This window comes from Nothobranchius furzeri, chromosome 7 (genome assembly GCF_043380555.1).
Source record: "Nothobranchius furzeri strain GRZ-AD chromosome 7, NfurGRZ-RIMD1, whole genome shotgun sequence".
Lineage (NCBI taxonomy): Eukaryota > Metazoa > Chordata > Actinopteri > Cyprinodontiformes > Nothobranchiidae > Nothobranchius > Nothobranchius furzeri.
The window spans coordinates 38,266,066-38,290,991 of record NC_091747.1 but is presented as its reverse complement, the minus strand read 5'-3'; the positions used below and the strand labels follow the sequence as shown (position 1 = coordinate 38,290,991).

At 42.7% G+C, this 24,926-nt stretch overlaps 1 protein-coding gene across 3 annotated transcripts in view; it reads left to right on the top strand.

Annotated features, from left to right (window-relative positions):
- LOC107382653 (partitioning defective 3 homolog) overlaps positions 1-24,926 on the top strand; it is a 517,719-nt gene that overhangs the window by 331,146 nt on the left and 161,647 nt on the right. For all 3 annotated transcript variants that reach the window (XM_054751349.2, XM_054751350.2, XM_070553054.1), the window contains 2 exons: positions 14,792-14,940; positions 24,103-24,327. In XM_054751349.2, the coding sequence (XP_054607324.2) occupies positions 14,792-14,940; positions 24,103-24,327 (374 nt within the window). The remainder of the gene's footprint in view (positions 1-14,791; positions 14,941-24,102; positions 24,328-24,926) is intronic.

Sequence of the window (24,926 nt, the reverse complement as noted above, 5' to 3'; positions counted from 1 at the left end):
ACCTTTAGTTCATGTCCTTTTCTTCGGAAGCATTGTTGACTCGTAGTGGTTTTACAAGCTGCAGATACTAATAAAGCTGCCAATAATATTAAAGCTAGGGGATAAAAAATGCGGAACACACTGTGTGTTTTCAGCTAGGGAGATGTTTTGTTTTGACAAAAACTGGTGAACGTGAGGGTGAACTGCAGGTCTGTGGCCATCCAGTGTGACCGACTCACTAACAGCCTATTAATCACTCACATGTCAGTCTCCAACGTCAGACGGTCTGTAGGCTGTCTAAAAAAATCCAGCGACTCCGTTTTGCAATCAACTAATAAAAATACACCTAAAGAGGGATAACAAAAAACAAGTGACGAGAGTGCAGTCCTAGCATTAGCAACATTAGCAACAACTGAGGCTACAAACAGCTACATGTGGAGAACTTCTTCTTGGAGTTCGATTCAGAGTCTAATGAAAGAAGAGTTAATGGTGGTGCTTTTTTCTCTTTTCATCATTGCTGTTTTGGGCATCTGCAGCATTTAGTGACGGATGCCTTTCAGCGAGTATTCTTGTGATGTTAGCATACCCTGCTAGACCGAGATATTGTTCAGTTTGGCTCACTGAAGTCCAGGGGCCTCATTGATCAAGCTTGCTTACGCATAAAACGGGGTCGGAAAACTGCGTAAGCAACTTTCCACGCAAACTTTGGGATTTATGAAAGAAAATTTAGCGGAAAAATGTGCACAACTTTAAGTTAAGACCTGGCTTACGCACATTTTGGACATGGAGAGCACCTGCAGTGCTGCTGCTGAGAAGGATACAATTATGAAATCCTGCAGCATTATCACTTGTACTGCTTTGTGCGCACACAGAACAAGACCCCACACATGCACACACACACACACAATTACACTCACACATGCGCGCACACTCACACACACAGCCTGAAGCGCAGAATACGGAATGCAGAAAATCAGCAGATTGAGACAGAATGTCATGCATCTGTGACAGTGTGTGTGTCCTGTCACTGTGATCCGATTGATCATGCGCCCTGTCTACTTGTGCAAGGTAGATCTCTGTTTGGCTGACTGGTTAGCATCCATGACTTTTACCCGGGAGTCTGGGGATCGAATCCTGATTGGATCATTTTTTTTATATTCGCCACAGATCTCTCTGAAGAACTCGGCATTGATGGCTTCAGCAACGCTGTGCCACTCCGTGGATTTTCTCTTCCTTGTTTAGCAAAAGCACTTCCTTTCATTTCTCCACCTCACCTACAAGTACCTGAATTTCTGCTCGTGAAATAGCGCTTCCTTGATCTGCGGTCGTGATCGAAATGCTGCAACAAGCCAGCTTATGTATATGCATGAGATCCACAAGGCACTTTGCGTTGACTATTTATGGCAGTAAGTGGGCGTGGTGAGGGCAGGATGTGACTAAAATGCAGCTGAGAAACATTCTAGATATTTTCTGATTTATGAAGCGGAGATTGCATGCAGCTGTGCATACTCCATGTTTGATAGATCACAAACCTACTTGGCGTAAGTAAATTATTTTTGCTGAGCTTAAGTACGGTTTTAGTAAGGATTCTACGCAATGTTTGATAAATGAGACCCCTGTGCTATAGTGGGCCATCTCCCTAGAGCTTACATCTTGTGACATGAATCTGTCCTCGGTGAAAGCTGGAAAATGCACAGTGTGTACATTTATTAAGACTTATTTAAAGAGTTGTATTTATACTATAATGGACCTCCTCCACTGTTATGTGTGTGCATGTGTGTGTGCATGCATATGTTATCTCTCAGGTTTTAATAGATAAATAAAGTTTATGTTTTATGTTTATTCATTTTAAGTTAGTAAATTAGCACTTCTGGAGTGCAAAGATCTTTTCAGCACCAAAGTTCTGACCCGCCACATAAATCCCCTCCATGCTGTTTGCCTCCTCCTTCAGTTTGAATCCAAACCCAAACAAGGACCAAGTGATCTACAGCATAAGCTAACAAAACACAGCCTAAACTAGAAAGTGAATAAACACAAAGGTGAAAATATTTTCTTCTGAGGACAAACTGTTCTTTTATGGCAGCTTTGGAGCAAACAGGCTCATCTAAAAAGGAAAAGAATGCTTCTGTTGTCCACCTGGTTTCCATCTCCTGAGCTGAAGGGTGGGCCTGCTTTTTCACTGGGCTCTTGGTCCAGCTGTTTATTGTCCAAACGTGTTTAAAGATCTTAGAAAACAATTTTCTCTTCAGCAACAATTTCCCCATTAGCTTACCAAAATAAGATCATAAAATCAGTTGTTTCAATGGTCTAAACTAAGGTTTTATTTTTGGTATAAACAACACTCCCCTCATGATACGTTTTATTTATCAACTACTCACTGAGATGCCATCAACTTTGTCCTTCATGATGAAACAGAACAGCTTTTAAAACAGCAGGCATATGCTGCGATGAAACATGGAAAAGGAATAAGCAGAGAAGTTACTGAGAGCAACTTGAGCGCTGCAGAAAACATCTCGGCTTTGAAGATGGAGCTTTCTGCAAAAATAAAAACATCCCTGCTCTCACAAACTGGTCAGTGCACTGTTTTTGTTTTCTTTCTGTAAAAGATAGAATAAATACATATGTTTATGGTTTTGACTTACAATGTGAATGTTAAACATAATATTTAAAGGATTGACAGGTGAACAGCTAGTCACAGTGCTACACATCTGCAATTTCAACAATTATTCAAGCAGTTTTAGACAACTCCGAAAATCCATTCAAAAGTATAATGTGCGATAAATCAGCTTTTGTCAACATTAAACGTCAGTAAACAGAAAATGACGTTACATCACCTAACTGACTACGGGTATTAAGACACCCCAACATATTGATCATTTTCAGATATTCTTACATCAAAACTGCAACCATAAATATTCATAACGAAAGCTGCTGCAAAGAAAAGTTTGTGGCTGTCCCCCCAGTTTGGACTTTAACCTGGGTGAGGCTGATAGGGTGGAGGATAAGTGTCAATTCTTATTCAGAATAAAGAGAGGGGGAGTGGACAGCCGGCGAGACGGTGAGAGAGACAGAGAGGGAACTGGAGTGTGTCCTTCTCTGTCTTTGTGAGGTGTCACAGGTGGAAACATCATTTCCTGGGAAGCTCTGACACAGGCTGTCAACCAGAAAGAACAGAAAAGGACTGCAGACAAACATACACACTGCCATTATCCACATCCACAAAATACACACTACTACACAGTCACTCTGAGTCTCACGAGTGTTTAGATACACACTGGCTGGTAAACAATTTCACAAATTAACATATAAAGTGGAAAAGGTCCACAAAGACGTGAACAAACAAACTTTGCAAGCAGACGCCATACTTCAGTTGACTCCCTAATAGTCTCCATCATCAGCAGTGTAAATAAGAATGGGAATGTTTTTCTACATCAGGTTAATAACACACCTACATATATTTAGTCTGTACACATTTCCTGTTTGACCGATCTGAAATATACATGATGGTTAGTAGTGACTTAGCGCTCAGGTACACATTTCCACCCTCCAGCCTGATGAATACTGAGCAAGTCTCTTTGGGACATCACTGCTACAAACGTGTCATGCATACTCTCGTGTCTGCATTCCCTTCTCTGTGTTTATACGGCTTGGTGCATTTTAAATGTAGTATGCATGTCAACTGCAAATTCAGAAAGATTTTTGTAACCATTTCATTGACACGAAAGTAGCAGTTCCCACACTGTCAACACAGTCATCTACCCGAGGTAAAGGCAACAAATCAGGTACCGTAGCTGCATTTAATTTACGGTAATCCGTAACAAATCGATAGGCCACAAGATGGCCTCAATGGCTTCTACCTCATCTGTCTCCCGGTGCTCAGCTGTGGGCAATCTGACAATCATCTGACAATCACCTGAGCAGCTGTTTAAAGCTTCTCTCTTGCAATCAGTCAGGGAGAAGGTCCAAGGGTGGAGTAGACTGGCAACAGTTTATTCTGCTCTCTTCTCCTCGGTCGCTTCCTTTGATGAAATTCGGTTTGCTCACTAGTTGATAACTCGTTTTGGAATTGGGATTTCGGATTAAGATGATTTGGTATTTTGACTTCGGACCGACTATTTGACCTCGATTTAGGGTCTCCCCTTTTGTATTTAGATGTTAACATTAATACTATCGGTTGTTTATCCCCATCCCCTTCTGGGTTGGCATTTTTCGTTTCTTCTCTCGAATATCTGCATTAGTTTTGTATATAGTATTGCTTTTTAGTTCCTTGTAAATATACCATTTTTGTAATAAAAGTCTTGGTTTTAAGCGACTCTGCATTTTGTTATTATTTAATCCTCACACCACTTTTATTACTCCCCTCCTCATCTCTCCTAGAGAGCCGGGGACGTAACAATTTGGGAGTTTGCCGCAATGACATTTTAAAATATCTGTAATTCACACTGATGCCCACCTATATACACGTAGTTTGGGTGTTATTGCTGATGAACCATCACTAAATTGATTGGGGGGAGTTCCTCTGGGAGGATGTTTAGGTACCATTCTTTATTCGTGGCTATTCTGAGGCTAAACTGTAAGTGAGCCCACGTCCTTGGCTGAAAAGCACCTCACACACAAATGGTCTAAGGATTCTTTACAGTTTTACTGATGGGAGCATTCACCTTTTATGTGCTGTTGATTGATTCTAACCTGGATGCCATCATTTCTGATTAAGTTGTCCTCTGGTGAAGAACCAGTCCCACAGCTGGATCAGCTTTAGGGGATGGTCTTGATGCTGCCGGGCTGCCAAAAAAAAAAAAAAAAAAAACTTAGGCAGCAAGCATTGTGACCTTTGCAGTGTACCAAAAGGCCAAGTATTTCACTAAAATGACCAAAAGTTAACTTTTAATTTGCAGACCCAAACTACTTCTTCATACGGGTCAATCTGTCACCGTGGTGCCAATATGACAAGATGAACGGTTGTGCCACATCATATCTGTCTGGTCTCCAAACCAGAAAAGCACTGGTCAACGACCTTGTTATTGAATAAGGGAGCCATAATGAGTCTTTCTGCTAGCTCCCTTACCTTAGCTGGAAACCCAAGATCTCATGCAGAAGACGAGACTTTTACTTTCTAAATAAAGCTTTTCTTTCTTGTCCTAAATATATATTTTTAAAAACCTCATATATGGTAAATGGCCTGTATTTGATATAGCGCCTTCTAGAGTCCTGGAACCCCCCAAGGCGCTTTACAACACAATCAGTCATTCACCCATTCACACACACACATTCACACACTGGTGGGGATGAGCTACAATGTAGCCACAGCTGCCCTGGGGCGCACTGTTGGAGGCGAGGCTGCCGAGCACTGGCGCCACCGGTCCCTCCGACCACCACCAGCAGGCAATGTGGGTTAAGTGTCTTGCCCAAGGACACAACGACAGCGACAGACTGAGCGGGTCTCGAACCTGCGACCTTCCGATTGCGAGGCGACCACTTAACTCCTTTGCCACCCTCGCCCCGATATAATTGTATTCTGTTGAATGATCAATTTGTTTTAAATCCAAAGTGTTTGATTAAGTGTCCTATACTTTATATTAGTCAATGATGGGTTAAAATTAATATTTTTTCTGTAATGATCAGATCTTAAATGACACCAGATCAGTAATTGTTGATTTTAATAAATTAATGTCAGTATGAACACAATAATATCTGCATGGTGGTGCAGTTGTTAACACTGTTGCCTCGCAGCACGAAGGTTGCAGGTTCGAAACTCGGCTGCAGCCTTTCTGCGTGGAGTTGCGTGTTCTCCCCATGCATGCGTGGGTTTCCTCCGGGTACTCCGGTTTCCCCCATGAATCACAACAGGCCCTATAGGTTATAAATTGTAAGTTGCTTTGGATAAAAGCGTCTGCCAAATAAATAAACATAAACATAATATCACTATATTATTTTTAAACAAACATTTTTGCTCCACATATCTGTATAACATTTTCGCTTCACACTGGGAGTTAACCTGAGTGAGGGAGTGACTCTCTGAAGTCTTTGGTAATGCCTTTAAACTTGTCAATTTCTGATTTGTCTACATTTGTCAACGTACAGTTGATAAAAACAGGTATCACTTCCTGATCCCTCAGTTCTCCAGCTGCCTCCCGGTTTGGCCAACCGGGTGAGCCAATCACTTTGGAACCATCCTTTCTTTTGACCCAAACTCAAAGCCTCTCTGCAACGCTTGCAAGTGTATCAGATGCAAACCAGATATGCCAGTTTCCTGCCGTCACCTAGAGGGTATCTCAGACAAGACAGGTCGTTGTCTGAGCTGAGCTATGAGTTCCCAGTTGCCCAGAGGTCCACACTACCGGCAGTGTCCATATCGACCTCTTAACCCCCTGGATCGCACGAAGACCTTCAACACAAAGGGTGTGTAGACTCGGCACAAATGACGTGGATGGTTTTCTGAATAATCTCTAGCTTATTAAACCATAGAGCCGAAATTATTTTACAACCCAGACATCACAAGATCTCTCAGAAACTTAAGTTTTTGCTACAAACATCTAGCCTATTTCATTCATTGTCTGTTATCTTGTACAACCATCATTTCATTCATACTTTGTCACGTGTAATCACTAGTTTAGAAAAAAATAATTAAATAAATTTTTATAAACTATAATCTCAACTCTGTCTGAATTCATATGAAGTGTGTGTTCCCTGAATAGTCGAAGAACCTAAGGCAATATTAACTCAAATATTCAAAGGCCAATCAGATTGGCAATTCATATTTATATGGAATATCACATCTTATTGCTCATTTAATAAATGTAGCACATCCAAACCGCTACACCTTTAATATTTGTGGTATTCTCTGAAATTTTGATAACTGCTGTATAACATGTCTCCACCATCTACTGTCTGGTGCATCTCTGCACCAACTTAAATGAAATGCTGTTCTGCACTGAAGCAAGCTTCAAGCTCTCTGGTGCAGCTTTCATCAGCCCAGCCATGCAGTCAGCTGAATCAGCTTCCGTAAACCTCAAAAGGACCATTTCAGAAGCACCTGACTGGGAAGTGCTCTCTACCTTCCCTCCTTCTTGAAACATAAAAATAATGTACAGAAGCTTGTGCACCAGCCAATCAGAATAAGCTGGATCTCCTTAAAAGTATTTTTAGGTTGAGGTTTAATTATTTATAAATATTTTTTAATGTGTTGGTACTTCAAAAAAAGAGAGAAAGTTAAAAACAGACAGAGGTTACCAGGGTAATTATGAGCACTAAAGGGCTTTTAACGCAAACCACTTTGCAACAAGGTTGATGTACAGTTTGACAAATTCAACTTCCTGAGAGAGACAAAGATGGGGCCACTGATGTAAAATTCAAGTGAAAGCTGTGGTTTTTCCTGTGAGCAAAGCGGAGCTTTGGTTAATTTTAGATGATGAGTGGAATGCAAGTGGAGAGGAAAGCATCTGCTCAGAATTGGCAAAATTGCATTTTAAAAGGTAAAATTGGGGAACTGTATGATTCGTACGGAGCAGGCCCTCGTTTGAAAACAGGACAGAGCCATGATCATGGGCCAAAAACGCCATTCAATGTGTGAAATTACTGTAGGTGTTTGCAATCAAAATTGTTAAATGTGTGGTTTACTCATTTATTCAATATATTTCCAGTGTTCTCTAGTGTAAATCAATGCCTAATGAGTCATTAAAAAAAGCTGGTGTTCCCGTTTTGAGATGCAGAAGTTTGCTGGTGCAGAGGTGGGCTGAAAACAGTAGAATTACTAATTATTATCTATGATATGCACACACCTCGCTACGGATTGGCTAACAGAACACATTCAGCCATCTTGCAAAGTCACCATCACCAACACACTCTTCGCTCTCTCTCCTCATTGAAATAATTTATTTAAGTCTTCCTGTGGGCGGGCCATAAATGCAGATTCACAGTGTGATATCACAGTGTGAGGATTTTCAAATCCCAGCGTTTCACCATCTATTTTCTATCAGAAGCTAATGCAGGATATAGGTGTAAGAGACTGTTTGATGTTCAGCCTGCATGAAAAACTCAGAGTGATTGATTATAATAATAAAAAATAACATATATATTTTTTTCAGTCAACCATACCTTTAACGAAGGCTTTTGCAGTGGTCATCAAGGCTCTTAGATCCAAAATTATTGAAATAGTATCACGTTGTGCACAAAATAAGAGTGTTGGAGAAAGATTTCCATTTCAGGGGGTTCCTAGAAGGAAATTATTAATCAGTAGAACATCAGTACTTGGTGCTGGGCTTTTGGTGGCTAGAAAAGGGCAAATTAATTGCACTTAGAAAAGGCATGCAAGGTTTGGAATTGCAGTGCGATTGTTCCACATTTCTTTACAAAATATAATTGATTAGTTGCTCCTCTACTTATGATAGCTGCTGCAGTTATTATTGGATATAGATTCCGAAAAAGATTTTGTTTGCAAGATTTCTAGCTTAGATTGGCCTAATGATGTTTTACTGTACTGTAAAAAAGTTCAATTTCAAGTTTATCTCAGACCCTTACACAGTGGGAACAGTAAGTATTTGAAACACAGCCAATTCTCAAGTTTTCCAAATTACAAATTCTGGAGGTCTGTAATTTTCACTGTAACAGTGTGATTTTCTGATTCTTGTTTGTTTTGTTTTTTTTAAGATTCTGTATCCCAAGGTTTAGGTGTACTTACTATGAATATTAGGCCTATGCATCTTTAGTAAGAGGGGAAAATAGAAGGATTGGTGGTGTATCAAACACATATTTTTCACACTATATAAATAAGTTCCGATATGGCTAAAAGCATCTTACCTCTGGACTGTATGTGACACAGTTTTAAAATGATAAACCTGTTGGTATTTCTGTAGAGGGAGGGAATAAGAGCAATGGGACCTCTTTGCCAAGGCCTGTTTATCCAATGGAAATAGTCGGCATGGGCCCAGGGGCCCGCGCCCACTAGTGGCCCATGTGAGCAGCCCAAGGAAGGGGAACAAAAGAGGTCTAACAGAAAAGCATCAGCTACCAGCAGAAATATTTTTTTATGTTTATTAACAAAACTACGCAGTACAAAACTTGGCGTTGCTGTGCAGTGGGACATTTTATGAGGGAAGTTCATGTTTGCACTCAAATGTCTCTAGAGTCTCAGAAGTACACATCGTAACTCCGTCACTGGATTAGTGCTCTGCTCTTCCTACACTTTGTTTATTTTTCCTGTTGGTGGTGCATCCTGGTGGAGGCTCTTACATGCCATCATTCACTGTGACTTTGACAATGTTCTTCAAACTATTATTTTCGGCATCTATTCCTACCTCAGTCCACTGCAAATGTATTGAATAAATGAGTTTCCCTCACATTTTAAAACAAAACATTTTAAAATGAATAAATGGGTAATTTGTATTTGCCAGCATTAGGTGATTTTGAACATAGAATATAATAGAATAGAATTCAACTTTCTTGTCATTGCACATGTCACAGGTATATGGAAACGAAATGCAGTTTGCATCTGTCCAGAAGTGCTTTAACAATTGTACAGAATATTTATTTACACAGACTTATACAGTAGTGCAGTTAAGATCAGTGAATTATGTGAATAATTTCTACAGGTATGGGACATTTGACCCATGTCAGGAGGCAGAGTTCAGGAGTTTGACAGCTGTGGGGAAGAAGCTGTTCCGGTACCTGGTGGTCTTAGACCGGAGGCTCCTGTAGCGCCTCTCAGAAAGCAAGAGGGTGAAGAGCCTATGTGATGGGTGACTGGGGGTCTTTCCCAACCCTTTTCAGACACTGTTTCCTGTAGATGTCCTTTATGGCAGGAAGTGGTGCTCCGGCGATGCGTTGGGCAGTTTTCACAACATTCTGCAATGCCTTCCGGTCCAAGGCAGAGCAGTTCTCATACCAGACTGTTATACAGTTGATCAGGATGCTCTCGATGGTGCAGCGATAGAAATTCACCAGGATGTCTGAGGACAGGTGGTTCTTCCTCAGACTCCTCAAAAAGAAGAGGCGCTGGTGAGCCTTCTTGACCAGCTTGGAGCAGTTGGTCGTCCAGGTGAGATCCTTGGAGATGTGGACTCCCCGGAACTTGAAGCTGCTCACATGCTCCACAACTGTCCCCTTAAGCCGGGCGTACACTGTGTGACTTTTTCACTTTTTTGAGCCGATTTTCCAGTCGTGCGAGAATCCACGAGATCGGGGCGAGTTTTGCGCCGAGTGGTCGTGTAGTGTACAGGGGGTTACGAGAGGCGATTAACACCACGTGACCAGCTGCCGATCAGCAGTCGTGAGCTCGCACGGACTTCTGGCGTGTTTAAAATTTCGCTCGTCCCTCGTGAGGGTATCGCACTGTTGAAGCGGCGCTGCGAGCAGCTGCGACCCAAAATGTGTCAGAACCGCTCACGGCGCATGTGCAATCCTGCATCAACGCCGCTCGCTATTTCCCTAATAACACACGCTGTTCGTTTTTGTTTCTACGCGTTTTTTTACTCAAAAAGATTGTCAAGAAAGCGTGTTTGTCGTGTTCATGTCAAATTAAACTGATCACAAAACACAGATTTACTTTCTTTATTTCATTTAACAGGCTATTATTAGCATATTTTTAGGGCCGACGTGTTGCTACCAGACGTACAGTGTGAGCAGTCAGGTCGCATCCGAGAACTGGGTCGTGCAGTGTGAGCACATGACTCGTGAGATCTGCTCTGCGAGGAAGTCGTACAGTTTGAGCTGAAGCTGAACGCTGCGAGTGAAAAAGTCGCACAGTGTACGCCCTGCTTTAATGTAGATGGATGGATGTGGGTCAGCATTCCTCCTGTAGTCCACGATGAGCTCCTTGGTCTTCTCAGTGTTAAGCAGCAGGTTTTTTGAGTTGCACCGCTCAGCCAGACAATCCACCTCCCCCTGTAGGTGGCCTCATCGTTATCCCTGATGAGGCCAATCACCATGGTGTCATCTGCAAACTTAATGATGGTGTTAGAACCACTGGCAGGTCTGCAGTCATGGGTGAAGAGGGAGTGGAGGAAAGGGCTCATCACACACCCTTGTGGTACACCGATGTTCATTGTAATTGTACATGAGCAGTGGTTATTCAGCCGGACATGTTGGGGGCAGTTGGTCAGGAAGTCCAGTTACCATTTGCACATGAGGGAACTGATGCCCAGGCCTATCAGTTTCCTGATAAGTTTTTAGGGGTGGATTGTATTGAATGCTGAACTAAAGTCTATAAACAGCATTCTGGCATAGGTGTTATTGTTGTCCAGGTGTGAGAGAACAGAGTGCAGTGTGATGGAGACTGCGCCCTCTGTGCTCCTGTGCTGGCGGTATGCAAACTGGTGGGGGTCCAGGGTGGAGGGGAGACAGGATTTGAAGTGTGCTAGGACCAGCTGCTCTAATCACTTTGTGATGATGGGGGTGAGTGCTACTGAGTGGTTGTCATTGAGGCTAGTTGGGTTGGAGTTTTTGGGTATCAGGACGATGGAGGTGGATTTGAAGCAGGCCGGTACCACAGCGTGGGCCAAGGACAGGTTGAATATGTCTGTCAGCACTCCTGCAAGCTCCTCAGAACATGCTCTGAGAACACGCCCGGGGATGCCATTAGGACCTGCAGCCTTGTGGACATTGATCCTGCTCAGCACCACTCCTACATCGGTGGGGGAAAGAGTCAGAGGTTGGGGGTCTGGCATCATGGCTGCTGAGGTTGTGATTGTGGGGTTCCATCACTGAAAACACGCATAAAAGTTGTTGAGCTCGTGGAGGAAGGAAACATCACAGGATGCGGGAGAGGATTTGGTGGTCCAGTAGTCTGTAATGGTCTGGAGTACTTGCCACATGCGTCTGGTTGAAACCTTCTTTTTCTAATGATGTTTGGCTTTTTTGATACCCTTCTTTAGATTAGCCCTGGCTGTACTGTAGGTGTGTGCATCTCCTGACCTAAAGGTGGTGATGCGGGCCTTCAGGAGGAGACGTACATCCCAGTTCATCCAAGGCTTCTAGTTGGGGTGCATGGTGACCCGTTTCTGAGTGGTGATACTGCCTGTTGTTTTGGAGATGAAGTCCAGTACTGGTCCAGGTCTGTGTGGCTGAACATATTCCAGTCTGTGTTTTTAAATCTGTCTTGGAGCACTGTGTCTGTCCCTTCTGGCCACAGTTTAGTTGTCCTCACAGCAGGTTTCACACATTGGATGAGTGGTGAATACCGAGGTGTGAGGAACAGGGAAAGATGGTCCGATTGTCCAATGTGAGGAGGGGTGTTTCTTTGTAGGCTCCAGCCAGGTTGGAATAAATATGGTCTAAAGTGTTGTCTCCTCTGGTGTGACAGGAGACATGTTGGTGGAATCTGGGGAGGACTGTCTTTAAGTTGGTGTGGTTGAAGTCGCCAGCAACAATAAAAGCAGCCTCGGGGTGTTTATTCTGGTGTTTGTTAATGGCTGCAGAAAGTTCTTTCATGGCCTTAGCATTAGTGTCTGCATTAGGTGAGCAGTGGCTCTCAGTAGTAGTGGAGTTCATGCACCAAGCATTGTTAATATAAATGCACAAACCCCCACCTCTGGTCTTGCCGGAGTCGTCTGCTAGCCTGTTGGCTCGGTGTGTGTATCGTCCTGCTAACTCAATAGCATTATCCGGGTAGCTGTTGTTCAACCAACCATGTTTCGGTAAAACATATGACATTTGAGTCCATTGTCCATCTGTTGTTAGTGATGGAGAGCCATACCTCATCCATTTTGTTTGCCAGAGAACAGACATTGGCGAGGAAAATACTGGGTAAAGGCAGCCGTGTGGTGTTAGCTTTAGCTTAGCCCGTATCCCTCCGTGCCTACCTTGCCTTTGTTTACGTTCTCGGCGCCGTCTGCGTGCACTTCCGCCCGGCCGGGGAGAGTGGGCAGCCTCCGGTGTTCTGGAGATCTCTGGGATGAGTCGGAGATCGGCGATAAAACTGATGGGTCCAGATGTCCAGAAGCTCTTGTCTGCTGTAGGTCAGTGACGCACAGCAATTCTGGATGAATATTCTGTTTAAAAGTAGATTAAAAAACGCTAAATAGCAGATTCTGGAGAGACACTGAGCCTTGCGTTGTTCACACGCTGCCTTTGCAATCCAAGGCAACATGTTACCTTATTCAGCCCTAAAAGATAAAAATCAAACAAAGAAGGGTGCAGCACTGTGACTTAATCAAAAGTGACAGGATCTTCTGGCTTGGCTCCGTTCTCTGGCCAAAACAGCTGTTTTCATCTTCCGTTTATTCCAGATTCACATGCTGGGCCTTGAGTGATTACTCTGCATGTATGGCGCTAAAGCAAAGGCTGTGCTAAAATGGGTGGGACTGTAATTTAATCTGAATTCCCACTAAGTGAATTGACACCTCTGCAGGGCTGTCCTTCTGAACCTGCACATTTAGCACCAGTGTAGTTAAAAGACAAACTGGATGCTTAGCACTTGTGAGCCTAATTGCTCTCTCAAACAGATGCTGTATATCTCCAATACCTGTGTCACAGAGCTGTGCATGCTCCCCCTTGCTGGCTCGCCCACTTCCTCGCTATGTCTGTTCATGTAACCGAGAAATACAACACTAGCAAGAAGGAATTAAATCTAAATTCAGGGTGAAAACACATCCTTTCTAGCCTGCGCCAGCTCAGTCATGCTCTGACAAATGGCATTTGCAGAGGTAGAAGAGTAGAGGGCAAGCAAGCAAGGAGGGGAAAAAAGAGCAAGAGGATGATGAATAATACATCTGTGCTGTCATTTCTCTCTTCCCGCTCCGCCTCATTCTTCCTGTGTCATCTGGAGTTGGTCCTGTGAGGCGCTCTGATCTTAGTTAGGATTGTCAGGTATGGTCGACGGCAAACTGACAGTTTGACGTCAGCCCCTCTGTGACACGTGAAGCAGCTACTTTGTTAAATAGGGCTGACATGATAAATAAGAATTGTTTGCATGCAAACAAGTGCCAACAGTTCTTTTTAAATGGAGCTGGTTCTACGGAAGGCTGCTTGAATGAACCTCTGCTCCAAGGGTTACCTTTTCTGATGAATATTTACATTTCCATAAAAAAAGACAATTCAATAACCTTTCTGGTGTGATTTTAGTTGAGATAACGTACAGCCATGAATAGTATAATAGACACAGGGACAATCATTTCATGCATGTAACATTTGTTCGAGTGCATTTGCAAATAACGCTCCGCCATCCCATCCTCCTTTTCCACATTTTCCTCAGATTTTTTTTAATTAAGATCCAGACAGAGATATAGATGATCTTAAAAGGAGTGCACTAAAGTGGGTTGTGCTTTGTATTGCTCCAGACATATGGTGTTTGGGGGGAGCTGAATGAGAATTGAGTGGCCATGACCCTGGAGCACTCTCACCTCGCTGGGGTGTCACACATCTAGGCCAGAGCCCATCTTCCTAATTATAGAGTATTCTGCAGAGGTGGAGGTGTCCTTGATTAGAACAGACATTGAAATGAAAGATTGAAGTGGTGTGCCTGCGTGCACAAGTGTGTGTGTGTGTGTGTGTGTGTGTGTGTGTGTGTGTGTGTGTGTGTGTGTGTGTGTGTGTGTGTGTGTGTGTGTGTGTGTGTGTGTGTGTGTGTGTCTGTGTGTGTGTGTGTGTGAGTATTGAAAGTCGATGGTCGTTATCTGAAAGTAAATGATGAGGTTTGTGGTTGTGTGAATATGATTTGGTCAATTTTAGTTTTCGACCATGACCCCATCCACTTGTCTGACTTGGTGTTGGTGGCCAATGAATCTGAATGTAACTATGTATTCTTGCTGTAAAAGTGATCCCTTTGTGGTTACAGTACAGCGATAAATAATCTGTTTTATTTTCTGCTTGTCTCTATTAGCTCTCTGAGCCCGGATGCGGACCCTGACATTTCATTCCAGAGGGAAGGCTTCGGCCGCCAGAGTGTATCCGAAAAACGCGTCAAGCAGTACGACAATGCTGCTCAGCTGGATATCATCAAAAATCGCAAATCCAAGAGCATGGATCTAGGTACGTTTTAACCATGTTTCAACCAGTATTGTCCCATTCAATATCTCCAAACTGAACAGAGTCCTTCACGATGAACCATCTACTAATACACATTCTCAGCATTGTGCTTGCCTTGTCAAAATCTTGCAGACTGCAGAGCAATCATACACAAATGTTATGAAAACCAACAGTGACTGTAACTAAGAGGGAAGAGTGATCACCTGCCAATCTAAAGGCTGATGATTTGATTCAGGTGTCTCCATCACATTTAAAGTGTCCTTGAATAACACACTCCACCCCGTGTAGCCGCTCTGATTTGCAAAAACAGAAAATAAGTGTGACGTTAAAGGATGGTGGACTTGTATTGAAATTTAACACATTTTACAAAAAATATGTAAACTAATATAAAAGAAATGCAACAAGGAATCATTGCATACATACAATATAATTTAAATTAGGGAAAATCTCTGAAGGACTGAAAGGTTGTAAGAGAGATGGAGGGAAATTGAATAGAATTAAATAAAAAGTGTTTAAGGTATAAAATATTATTACCCTAAAGGAAAAGCTGAGGATCTTTTTCTTCCGGGTGGATCATATAAACCATTGGTACGCATACCTGTCAATCTTTCTGGTGAACCATTCACACGAGGCCGTCGTCGTGCGTGCTTGTTGCTGGGTAGTTTTCACGTCCTGCGCATGCACAAAGCGAAGGTTGGGCTCCCCACAGATGCCTCTGTTGCAGAATTTCTGCTTGACGGGTGATCTAAAGTTCATCATTCTATTTGGAGAAATTGGTTTCAGATTACTGCTCGATACTAGCTGCAAGGCCGGCAGCTACTTGTAAACAGAGCGTGCACGAGGATAGCGTTCTCTCTCATGCGCATTTTTATTTATTTATTTTTTTAATTCAGAAAGGGCGGTCCTTTCCTGACATTCACAAACATTCTTCGCCATACTTGTAAATATACATTTTAAAAGATAAAAGATGTTTAATGAAAATATTCAAACTAGGAAGGTGAAACACATTTTCCTATTTATGTTGAAGGGAAGTATTTTGTTTTAATATAAGATGAGTAAAACTACCTTAGAGATTTTAAGCACATTGCTCACAGCATTTGTGTTGGTTAGGGTCACCTTGATCCCACTTGGATGGGAGACGTCTTTCTTTCACCTCAGAGTTGGGTTATATTGCAGTAATGCTAAAGTCAGTCCATAGAGTAGGTCAACATCACAGACTGGGGGCTGAGTGGCCCCACATCAATAAGATACCAGTGAAGAATGCATTTAATGAGACCAAATTTTTAATTGCAACAAGCATGCGATGCTAATGCTAGTACTTTAGATGCTTAATACATTTCCTCTTTCAGAATCTCACCCATATCATTTTAGGCCTGCACTTACCCAAAGCTAGAGCATTGGGTTTCATTTTGTTTTGCATAACAACGGTTTGTATTTCATATTTTTGCTGCAAACAGAGCTGGCTGTAGCTGAGAACAGGAAGAGAGTGAAACAAACAGGAAGTTGAGATGACTTCGTGACTGTTTGGTGTAAATGCATGCTTTATCAAGCATTTCATCAAAAAAGCTTCTTAATTGTTTCAAAGTGGAATACGCCTTTATGTGTGGATCAGACTAGTTTCAGATGCTGCGTAGGAAAGTGTTCCATCTGCTCATAAACGCTGCCAGTCTCATTGCATTACTAGAATTATTGATCTCCAGTTATTTGTAGAAATATTAAGATTCATCTGTTTATGAGTGTGTAATTAGAAATCATTCAAAGCAGCTTTCCATCCTGTGGTTTAAATCTGAAATAGCGTAACCCTATAACCGCGCTACTTTGTTTCCATGTTCACATTTATTTATTTATTTATCTGTCATTTTTATCATGTTTGATGTGCCTGTCATTATTGAAACATGCTAAACTTCTCTGCAGCTGAATTCCTTTTAAATGTGAAGCAAGATTGAGGGAACAAGGAAAAGTAAAGGAAGAGATTTGAGGGATCCCAGCTGGCAGGATTAATACGCTGTCACATTCCAGACGTGCTTCCTTGTAAGCCTCATGATGGACAGGCCCTTACATACGGTGTTAGATCTTTTCTGCTTACATCACCATATCTGTCCTTCAAATCCCAACACCATCTCTTTTTTCTTTATGTAATGACACGGCAGATCACTAAATGCACACACGTTTATGCGTGATCCTTAACACCATCAGATGGGATAAGGTGCAGCTTGAGGACCACTGGAGGTCAGCATCCATCCTAAGAACAGCCCATCAATATGAAACATCGTCCCATTCTTTTGTCATCACTAGTCGTTCATTAATCTTGACCTCTCATGATGCAAATAGCACAGCATTTTCAGGTAATTGCTGCATATTTACACGAGTATTTTTACATTGCACAGTGAGAGTTTTGTTACTCTGAATGGAGACAAATGTGAGATCCCGTGCTATTGTCCTCAATCAGGGTGCAAAGTGAAGAAAATCCTCAAAAATCATGGAAGTATTGAGGGCTTAAGAGGGCTGGGCAAGTGTGTGGTGTTTTAAATAGGTAGATGTCCGTTGCCAAACGGCCTCTCCAGCTGATGTCTCAGTAGAAAATTTTTGCTGTTTTTTTCCCTTCTAAATGGAGCATATTAGGTTGCATTCAGCCTATTAAATTATAACAAAACGATCTGATAACTGCATCTGAAGCACTAATGAACATATCTGATGTTCAAGTGGATCATTTAGAAGAACAACAGTGCTATGTTCCCAAGGCTGTGGCATTTCAAGATAAATTAACAAACCAATCGGACCTCCTTTCCTTCTTAAACCCCCGCTGTTGCTTTGTTGATCAGAAAGTTAAATTAAACCTAATTTTCATAGTTTATTGGATTTAATAACAGTGCAGTAACCATTAGTTCTGTTCAAAAGAAAATACGTTTTTGGGCACGCTCAGCCTCCGGAGGACATCCTCTGTCTGGATCATGATCCACTGCTAGCAGGAACATAATTGCACAACTGACCCCGGAAGCTTCCCTTCCATCGCCATACCTGCATGTGCCCTTCTTACGACCACCTCTGAGGTTATTTTTAACACAATTACCCTTTTAGCACCCAGCTTAAAACTCCGAACCTTGAATAAATTATGTGTAATGGAGAGCCTGTCCGTACACAGATCTTTACATGCAAGGACCTGTAGTGAGTAATGGCTAGTACGCATCATTTTAGCTGCTCTAATTATACTACCAACTCATGTCTCTAATAACTGCTCCTTATTTATTCATGGAGTTTGCCATATCTCCTCAGTGATGCATAATGGCTGTGGCTCGCCTCCCGTTATGTGTCCTTGTCCTTAAACTGGATGAGCGGCACTCCGTGCTGGCTAATATTGTTGGTAACCACGATGAATTTCAAGGTGCACTTCCCTTCTGTTTGCTCTGATTGTCGTTTTTTTTTTCTTCATTCCATTTTGATGGTTTTAATTTCTCCTCCAGACGTGTTGGGAGTGGCAAACTCCTGGCTGTATGCAAAAGGGGAATATGCTTTTTCCGTCGTCTGAATAAGAAAGAGATGAAGAGAGGAGCGCTGGGGGTTTGTGTTGTGTGATAGGAATCACGTAATAGACTGGTATACAGAGAGCTGTCCGTCAAAGCCTCCCAGGAGGGTTGAGGCTGCCTCTGAAGAAAACAAAGGCAGGTTTGAGGCATTTGGGTCTATGTGTAAACTCTCCCTGTTTGCTTCACTCAACCATTCTCTTTGTGCCTTTGCTTTCCTCAGCCGTCCACCGTTCTGACTTGAAACAATGATGAGTGGGATTGTAGGGCAGAATACCAAGCAGCAGGATAATTCCCTGTACAAGTACACCATATGTCATTTGGGTTTTCTTGAACTGTTGAATGCTCTGGAACTCCTATTGTGGTGGACAAGATCCCTGGTTTATGTGTTCGCTCTTGGCAGTTGAAACAGTTGCTTTTAAAGTACAAGTTTACCTAGATGTATTTTTAATGTACAGGAAGGTGGCTGGAAGTTTGGTAACCTGGTGTAAAGGGCTGGGGCTCAGTAGTGATAAAACTGTGGAGGATTATCCTGACCCTCTTTGATCCACTGTGTGGTTCACTGAAAATTCATTTTTAAATGATCATTCCTGATTGTAACCAGTCGCATGTGTGCGACGGTAGCACAGGAGTTAAGTGCTCGCTCCGTAATCGGAAGGTTGCAGGTTCGAGCCCCGCTCAGTCTGTCGCTGTCGTTGTGTCCTTGGGCTAGACACTTAACCCACTTTGCCTGCCGGTGGTGGTCGGAGGGACCGGTGGCGCCAGTGCTCTGCAGCCTCGCCTCTGTCAGTGTGTCTCAGGGCAGCTGTGGCTACATCGTAGCTCATCCCCACCAGTGTGTGAATGTGTGTGTGAATGGGTGAATGACTGGTTGTGTTGTAAAGTGCCTTGGGGGGGTTCCAGGACTCTAGAAGGCGCTATAACAAATACAGACCTTTTACCATTTACAAGACAAAAGTCTTCTGCACCTATCTCCTGCATTAGCTTCTGATAGAAAATAGACGGTGAAACTCTAGGATTTGAAAGACCTGACAGATCTACGTCACACTGTCACTTAACATTTATGGACTCACTCATCTGGACTCACGACAGGGAACGCTGTTGTTGGTTTAACGTCTAGGAAACATAAGAGAGCGTAACGATTAGTAGATGCTAACCATTAGCATCAGCAACTTCACCACACGGCAAAACTCCTTCAGCCGTGTGTTATTTGTGGAGATAAAACATCAGCGTTGCAAAGCAAACAGTCAGTGGTAGTCGTGTTGTTGTTATCCAATCAGAGGTGAGATGTTCAAATATAAGGAAATAAGGCTCCAAAAAACTGGCATCTGAAGCTCTGCTGTGATGTGGCTCACATCTAATTCCTGGAAGTGGTGCACCAGTATATGTTTCCCTATAGACACAACTTGCAAGGTATTAATTCCTACTAGAGACCACTGCAGATGTATTGATTTAACAATTGTCCCACACCTTTAAAAATTCTTCTAAATCAAATAAAATGAAAATGTATTTATGAAGCGCTTTTCATGCAAATGCAGCTCAACGCACTTTACAATATTAAAAACAACCAGATAGCAGTTGGTTTCCCACCCCTCCCACACAGATTCACATAAGAGATCCCCTTTGTGTCTCCCTCCTCCCACCCTCAGTCCCATCCCAAGCAGATGCAACCCCCCCCCCCCCCACACACACACACACACACACACACACATGCATGCACGCACGCACAATGGAATTTGTATACTGTAACTTTATTTTCATATTTGATTCTGTTTGTATGAAGCTTCTGTTTAGTTTTAGCCACATCTACACTTTTATTTTAGAATACCCTGTTATCAGTGCTCCTCTACTTTTATTTTTGCCCTCTTGGTGTTGACATTTGTTGAAGCAATCATCAAAAACGCCCACTTCTGGTAAACGCAGCAAATAAACACGCATCCTAACCGTGCATCTGGAGAACACCTGACCTTTCCAGGAAGTATTATTGTATTGTCAGATGCAGCTTGAAGGTGCAAACATCTAACCTGAATAGGAATCATAACAGAATGGGTGGTTTTCTATACCGGATGGCCTTTTCAGAATCGATCTTGAGACAGAGAGACTTCATTTTCAAGGGTGTGTTAACACTGTACACAGTTAAAATGTTTACTCCTCTGGAAAGCCAGTGGCTAGCAGCTGACTTTTTGCTTAATTGACTTGTCTGACAAAAGATCTATTCATGACTTGTTTGTGTGAAACAAACTCCCAGTGAGGGTGTGCTAGAAACAAACAGAGCAGAACAAAGGACAAACATCTGGAACGTGCTGGTGAAAACTGGTTAATCACTAGTGAGAGGTCACAAGTTTAGCTGGTTCAATGATCAGGTAGGAGAAACAAAGGACTTCAGCTTACAAATGAGACACAACAGAAAATGTGTATCTATGGGGTTCGCTGATCATTTTCCATTTTTAGTCACTTCACATAGTCTTCAACCCATCTTCTAGGACTCAGGAATGCTCAGTGAGGGTCTGGTTTCCCCATAAAGCAAAGTGTTTTCCATCAGTTAGCAGGTTTGTTTTTCTTTTTGTTCAAAGTTCAGTGGTGATCACTGGCAGCAGTGGGACACGCATCATTTAGACCACCTTAAACATGACGTAGATCCTATTTCTTTTGTACAGCTGTGTGGTCTGGTTGATGATTCCCTGGTTGAGACCTTCAAAGTGTTTTCATGTGTGATTGAGTCAAAAAGCTTTTACAAATGGATTTAGTTAAAACAACAAAACTAACTTGAAGAAGAAGAAGAAGAAGAAGAAGAAGAAGAAGAAGAAGAAGAAGAAGAAGAAGAAGAAGAAGATATAATTCCTTTAGCACATCTCAAGATAAAAATCATGAGGTGCTTCACAAAAACAGAAAATGTAAAAAAGAATTTAGAAAATGGTTACAATATATTTTAAATTAGCCAAAAATAGGCAATTGTGATTTAAAAATGTTAAGAAAGAGAGAGAGTGAACAGGAAAGAGGGAAATCGGTAGATCCTGAGGAAGGTGGAATAGGTGGGGAGAGCAGAATAAAGAGAGAGTGGTGAAGAAGGTCACACAAAAGCCACTTTGAACAAGTGAGTTTTCAGCTGCTTTTTAAAGGAGAACACTGAGTCCACTGATCTCAGGCTCAGTGAACCTGCTGAGGTTACATAGTTTGTAGAGAATAGTAAACATTGTAGAACCTTGGAGGGTCCATATATGTTCATTGTTATCAACAGTTTCCTGTGCAGATATTACACATTTAGCACAGATTCATATTGAAACAGTGGCTGCTGGGTCTTAAGTCACAGCTCAATGGAGGAACAGAAAATCAACCAAGCTGCTTGTTTAGCAACTTTTGGGAAAGGCAGGAGCTCCAGATGGCTGATAGATTCCCAACAAAATGGAATGCTATTTACCAAAGTTTGTATCCTGTCACATAACCTGAAAGAAGCCACAGGCAGGCACATTCAGGGGCAGTTAATGCCTTCTTAATGGTGGTAGTGAGAAGCACCAAACCTTTGGCTGAGGGTCTCATCTGGTCCTAGGTCTTCCCCTCCCAAATATGTTAAAATTATTACACTTTCCAACCCACTGAGTCTCCTTAGAAGGGCTCCGCATGGGTTCCAATGACTTTTTAAAAATGCAGTCTTTATGAACATGTTCAAAGTTTCAGCAACACAAGTTCAAGGCCCTGTGACACATTGCAAACATGGTACGATGTTTTGGAAACTCCTTAACATTCCTTGACTGATAAAAACAGTCACAGCTCAGTGAAATACTAACCTCAAACAAGTGAAAGTTCTCTCCTCTTTAACAGTTATTGCTGAAGAACCACTGAGAGCATCCCGACAACCTGAATCACATAGACAACTGAAGTGAAACCAACAGGAGGACTGTGTAACAAGGTTAAAAAGGCTGAGAGGGATGATGAGGTCTCACTCTGCTGTGTTAAGCCTGAGTCATGCTTCACCGTCAGCTCCACAAGGGAGAGACACACACGGACGGAGGCATTTGCCCTCATACTTCTCCGTCTCCTGGGGAATGTTGCAAAGTAACTCCCCAGCAGGACAACAGAGGGCGTAGCGCTGTTCTGTGGTATCCTGTCATGTATCCGGTCCAAGATAGTGTGCTTATATTGTGTTTTTTTGTATATAACAGACTTTTTCACACAGACAAATTAGTGTCTCATTCTCCTCCACCTCTTCATGCGCTCGCCACCTCTGAACCCACTTTTCCTGTCATTTCCGTCCACAAATAAAACGCTTTTCACTCCTCCAGTCACGGGGAATTAAGCTTTCAAATTTTTAGTTTTTTTGCAAGGTATTTTTCAATCTTCTCTGCTAGTTATTCTCGGCTCTCTTTATGTTTTTTAGGACGCAATGGCGACGGCATAGACGACAGCGATGCCCTGACCAATCACAAGCTTGCGTTCTCCGTCTTGACAGACGGATGTTTAGAAAAGAAGCCTGAGTCATGCTTCTGCATCTGTGTCAGTGCGGAGACACGCAATACCATTATCCATCCTCGCGGGCCTGCTGGAGAGCCCTCGCACGGACGGACGGAGTCGAGCTCTCTTTTCTAAACGCCCGTCCATCAGTGCAGACGGAACAGTGCTACGCCCTCTGTTGTCCTGGCAGGGAATTGCTTTGCAACACTCCCCAGGAGATGGAGAGGTATGAGGGCAAAATGTCTCCGTCCGTGCGTGCGTCTCTCCCTTTTGGAGCTGACGGAGAAGCATGACTCAGGCCAGAGAGCTCGACTCCATCCGTCCTTGCGAGGGCTCTCCAGCAGGCTCGCAAAGATGGATAATGGCGTTGCGTGTCTGCACACTGACGCAGACGCAGAAGCATGACTCAGGCTTTAGAAACCAGCTTCAAGGAGAAAGCTTTTGGTTTAGCTCTGCATTGCTAAGCTTTTTAGTCTAAGGCCTAGTCCACACGTAGCCTTTTTTTTTAAACGAATGTCCGCCCCTCCAAAAACTTGCATCCACACCACTGCATTTTAAAAACAAGCTCTGTCCACACGTACCCGGATAAATACGTTGTTAAGGACATGCCAGACCTGTAGGCGGCAGTACTTCCCCCGTTCTTAACCTCGTCCTTCGTCTGTGGTCTTCTGCAAGGAGCAGTAATTCCGCTTGCAAAAACAAACAAGCAGAAAGCGCTTGGACAATTGATAAAGTGAGCGCAGCTCTGAGGGCATCCATGCTGTTGGCTAGTGTAAACACAGGTCGCACACGTGATGTCTGCATTTTTTTGTTGCGGAAAGTGACGTTGCGGACCTTAAAACTCTGGTTCTGTCTGTCCACACGCAGACACCCAAAACGGAGAAAACGCAGATCTTCACTTTGGCCGGAGTTTTTAAAAAGATCCATTTTCCTGTGAAAAAACTCAGTTTTCATGTGGATGACAGGCCAAAACGTAGAAAAATATCTACGTTTTGGCAGATCCCCGGCTACGTGTGGACAGGGCCTAACACTGGATGTACCTTGGTGTCTTTACAAGAATCGCTCATTTATTTGCACTTTGTTTAGCACCAGTAGGAAACCCTGGTCCTGGAGAGCTGCTACCCAGCACGTTTTAGAGGTTTCCCTGCTTATCAACGCTTCCTGTACAAACAGACACTCTTCTCTTTCTGCATAGGTTCTGCAGAGGAAGTTGTGGGACCCTCACTGGGCCTGAAAAAGTCCAGCTCCCTTGAAAGCCTTCAGACAGCCATCTCTGAGTCTAATGTGAGTGATAAGATCACCGTCCAGAGGCTGCACTCACGGATCGTCAGAGGCCGCTGCTGCAACGAGAGCTTCCGAGCAGCGATTGATAAATCATACGATAAGTCTGGTGCTGCAGCAAAAGAGGAGAGCAACACACGTGAGTGTTTCATTCATTTACAAAAGTCAAGCTTACATATGTACAGTCTGCCAAAGTTAGAACCGTGTTAGTCAGTATTGTTTGGTTAGGGGTAGGCATTCCTGGTCCTCAAGTGCCACTATCCGGAATGTTTTAGTTGTTTTCCAGATTTTTTAGATATGTCTCCTTACACACAAGTTCTTGAGTAGATGATTGTGACATAAACCAGGCCTAACCAGGAAGTTTATCTTTCGTTTTTATTTTATTTTGGAACATATTTAAGTTAGAACTTCACCTCCAACTTCCTTGGATATTAGATGTGAGCGACATGGCAGAGAAATTACAGGAAGAATTATTAACAGTGAAATTGCAATGTTGTTGTAATTGACTTTTAACTTAAGGGTTTTAACTATTTTACAAGTTTCTGAACCCGGAAAACCCCCTAGGAAAAAAAAAACTAGAGTCAAGTAAAATCAGGGTAAGGTCTAAATAATGCATGGTCCAAACGGGTACAAAGATGCACTTTTTTGACTCTGGATTCAATTTTGACTCATACATTTTTTGAGATTTCCAAATGACAAAATACATGATGTTTTATTTATTGTTTTTCTTATATAATG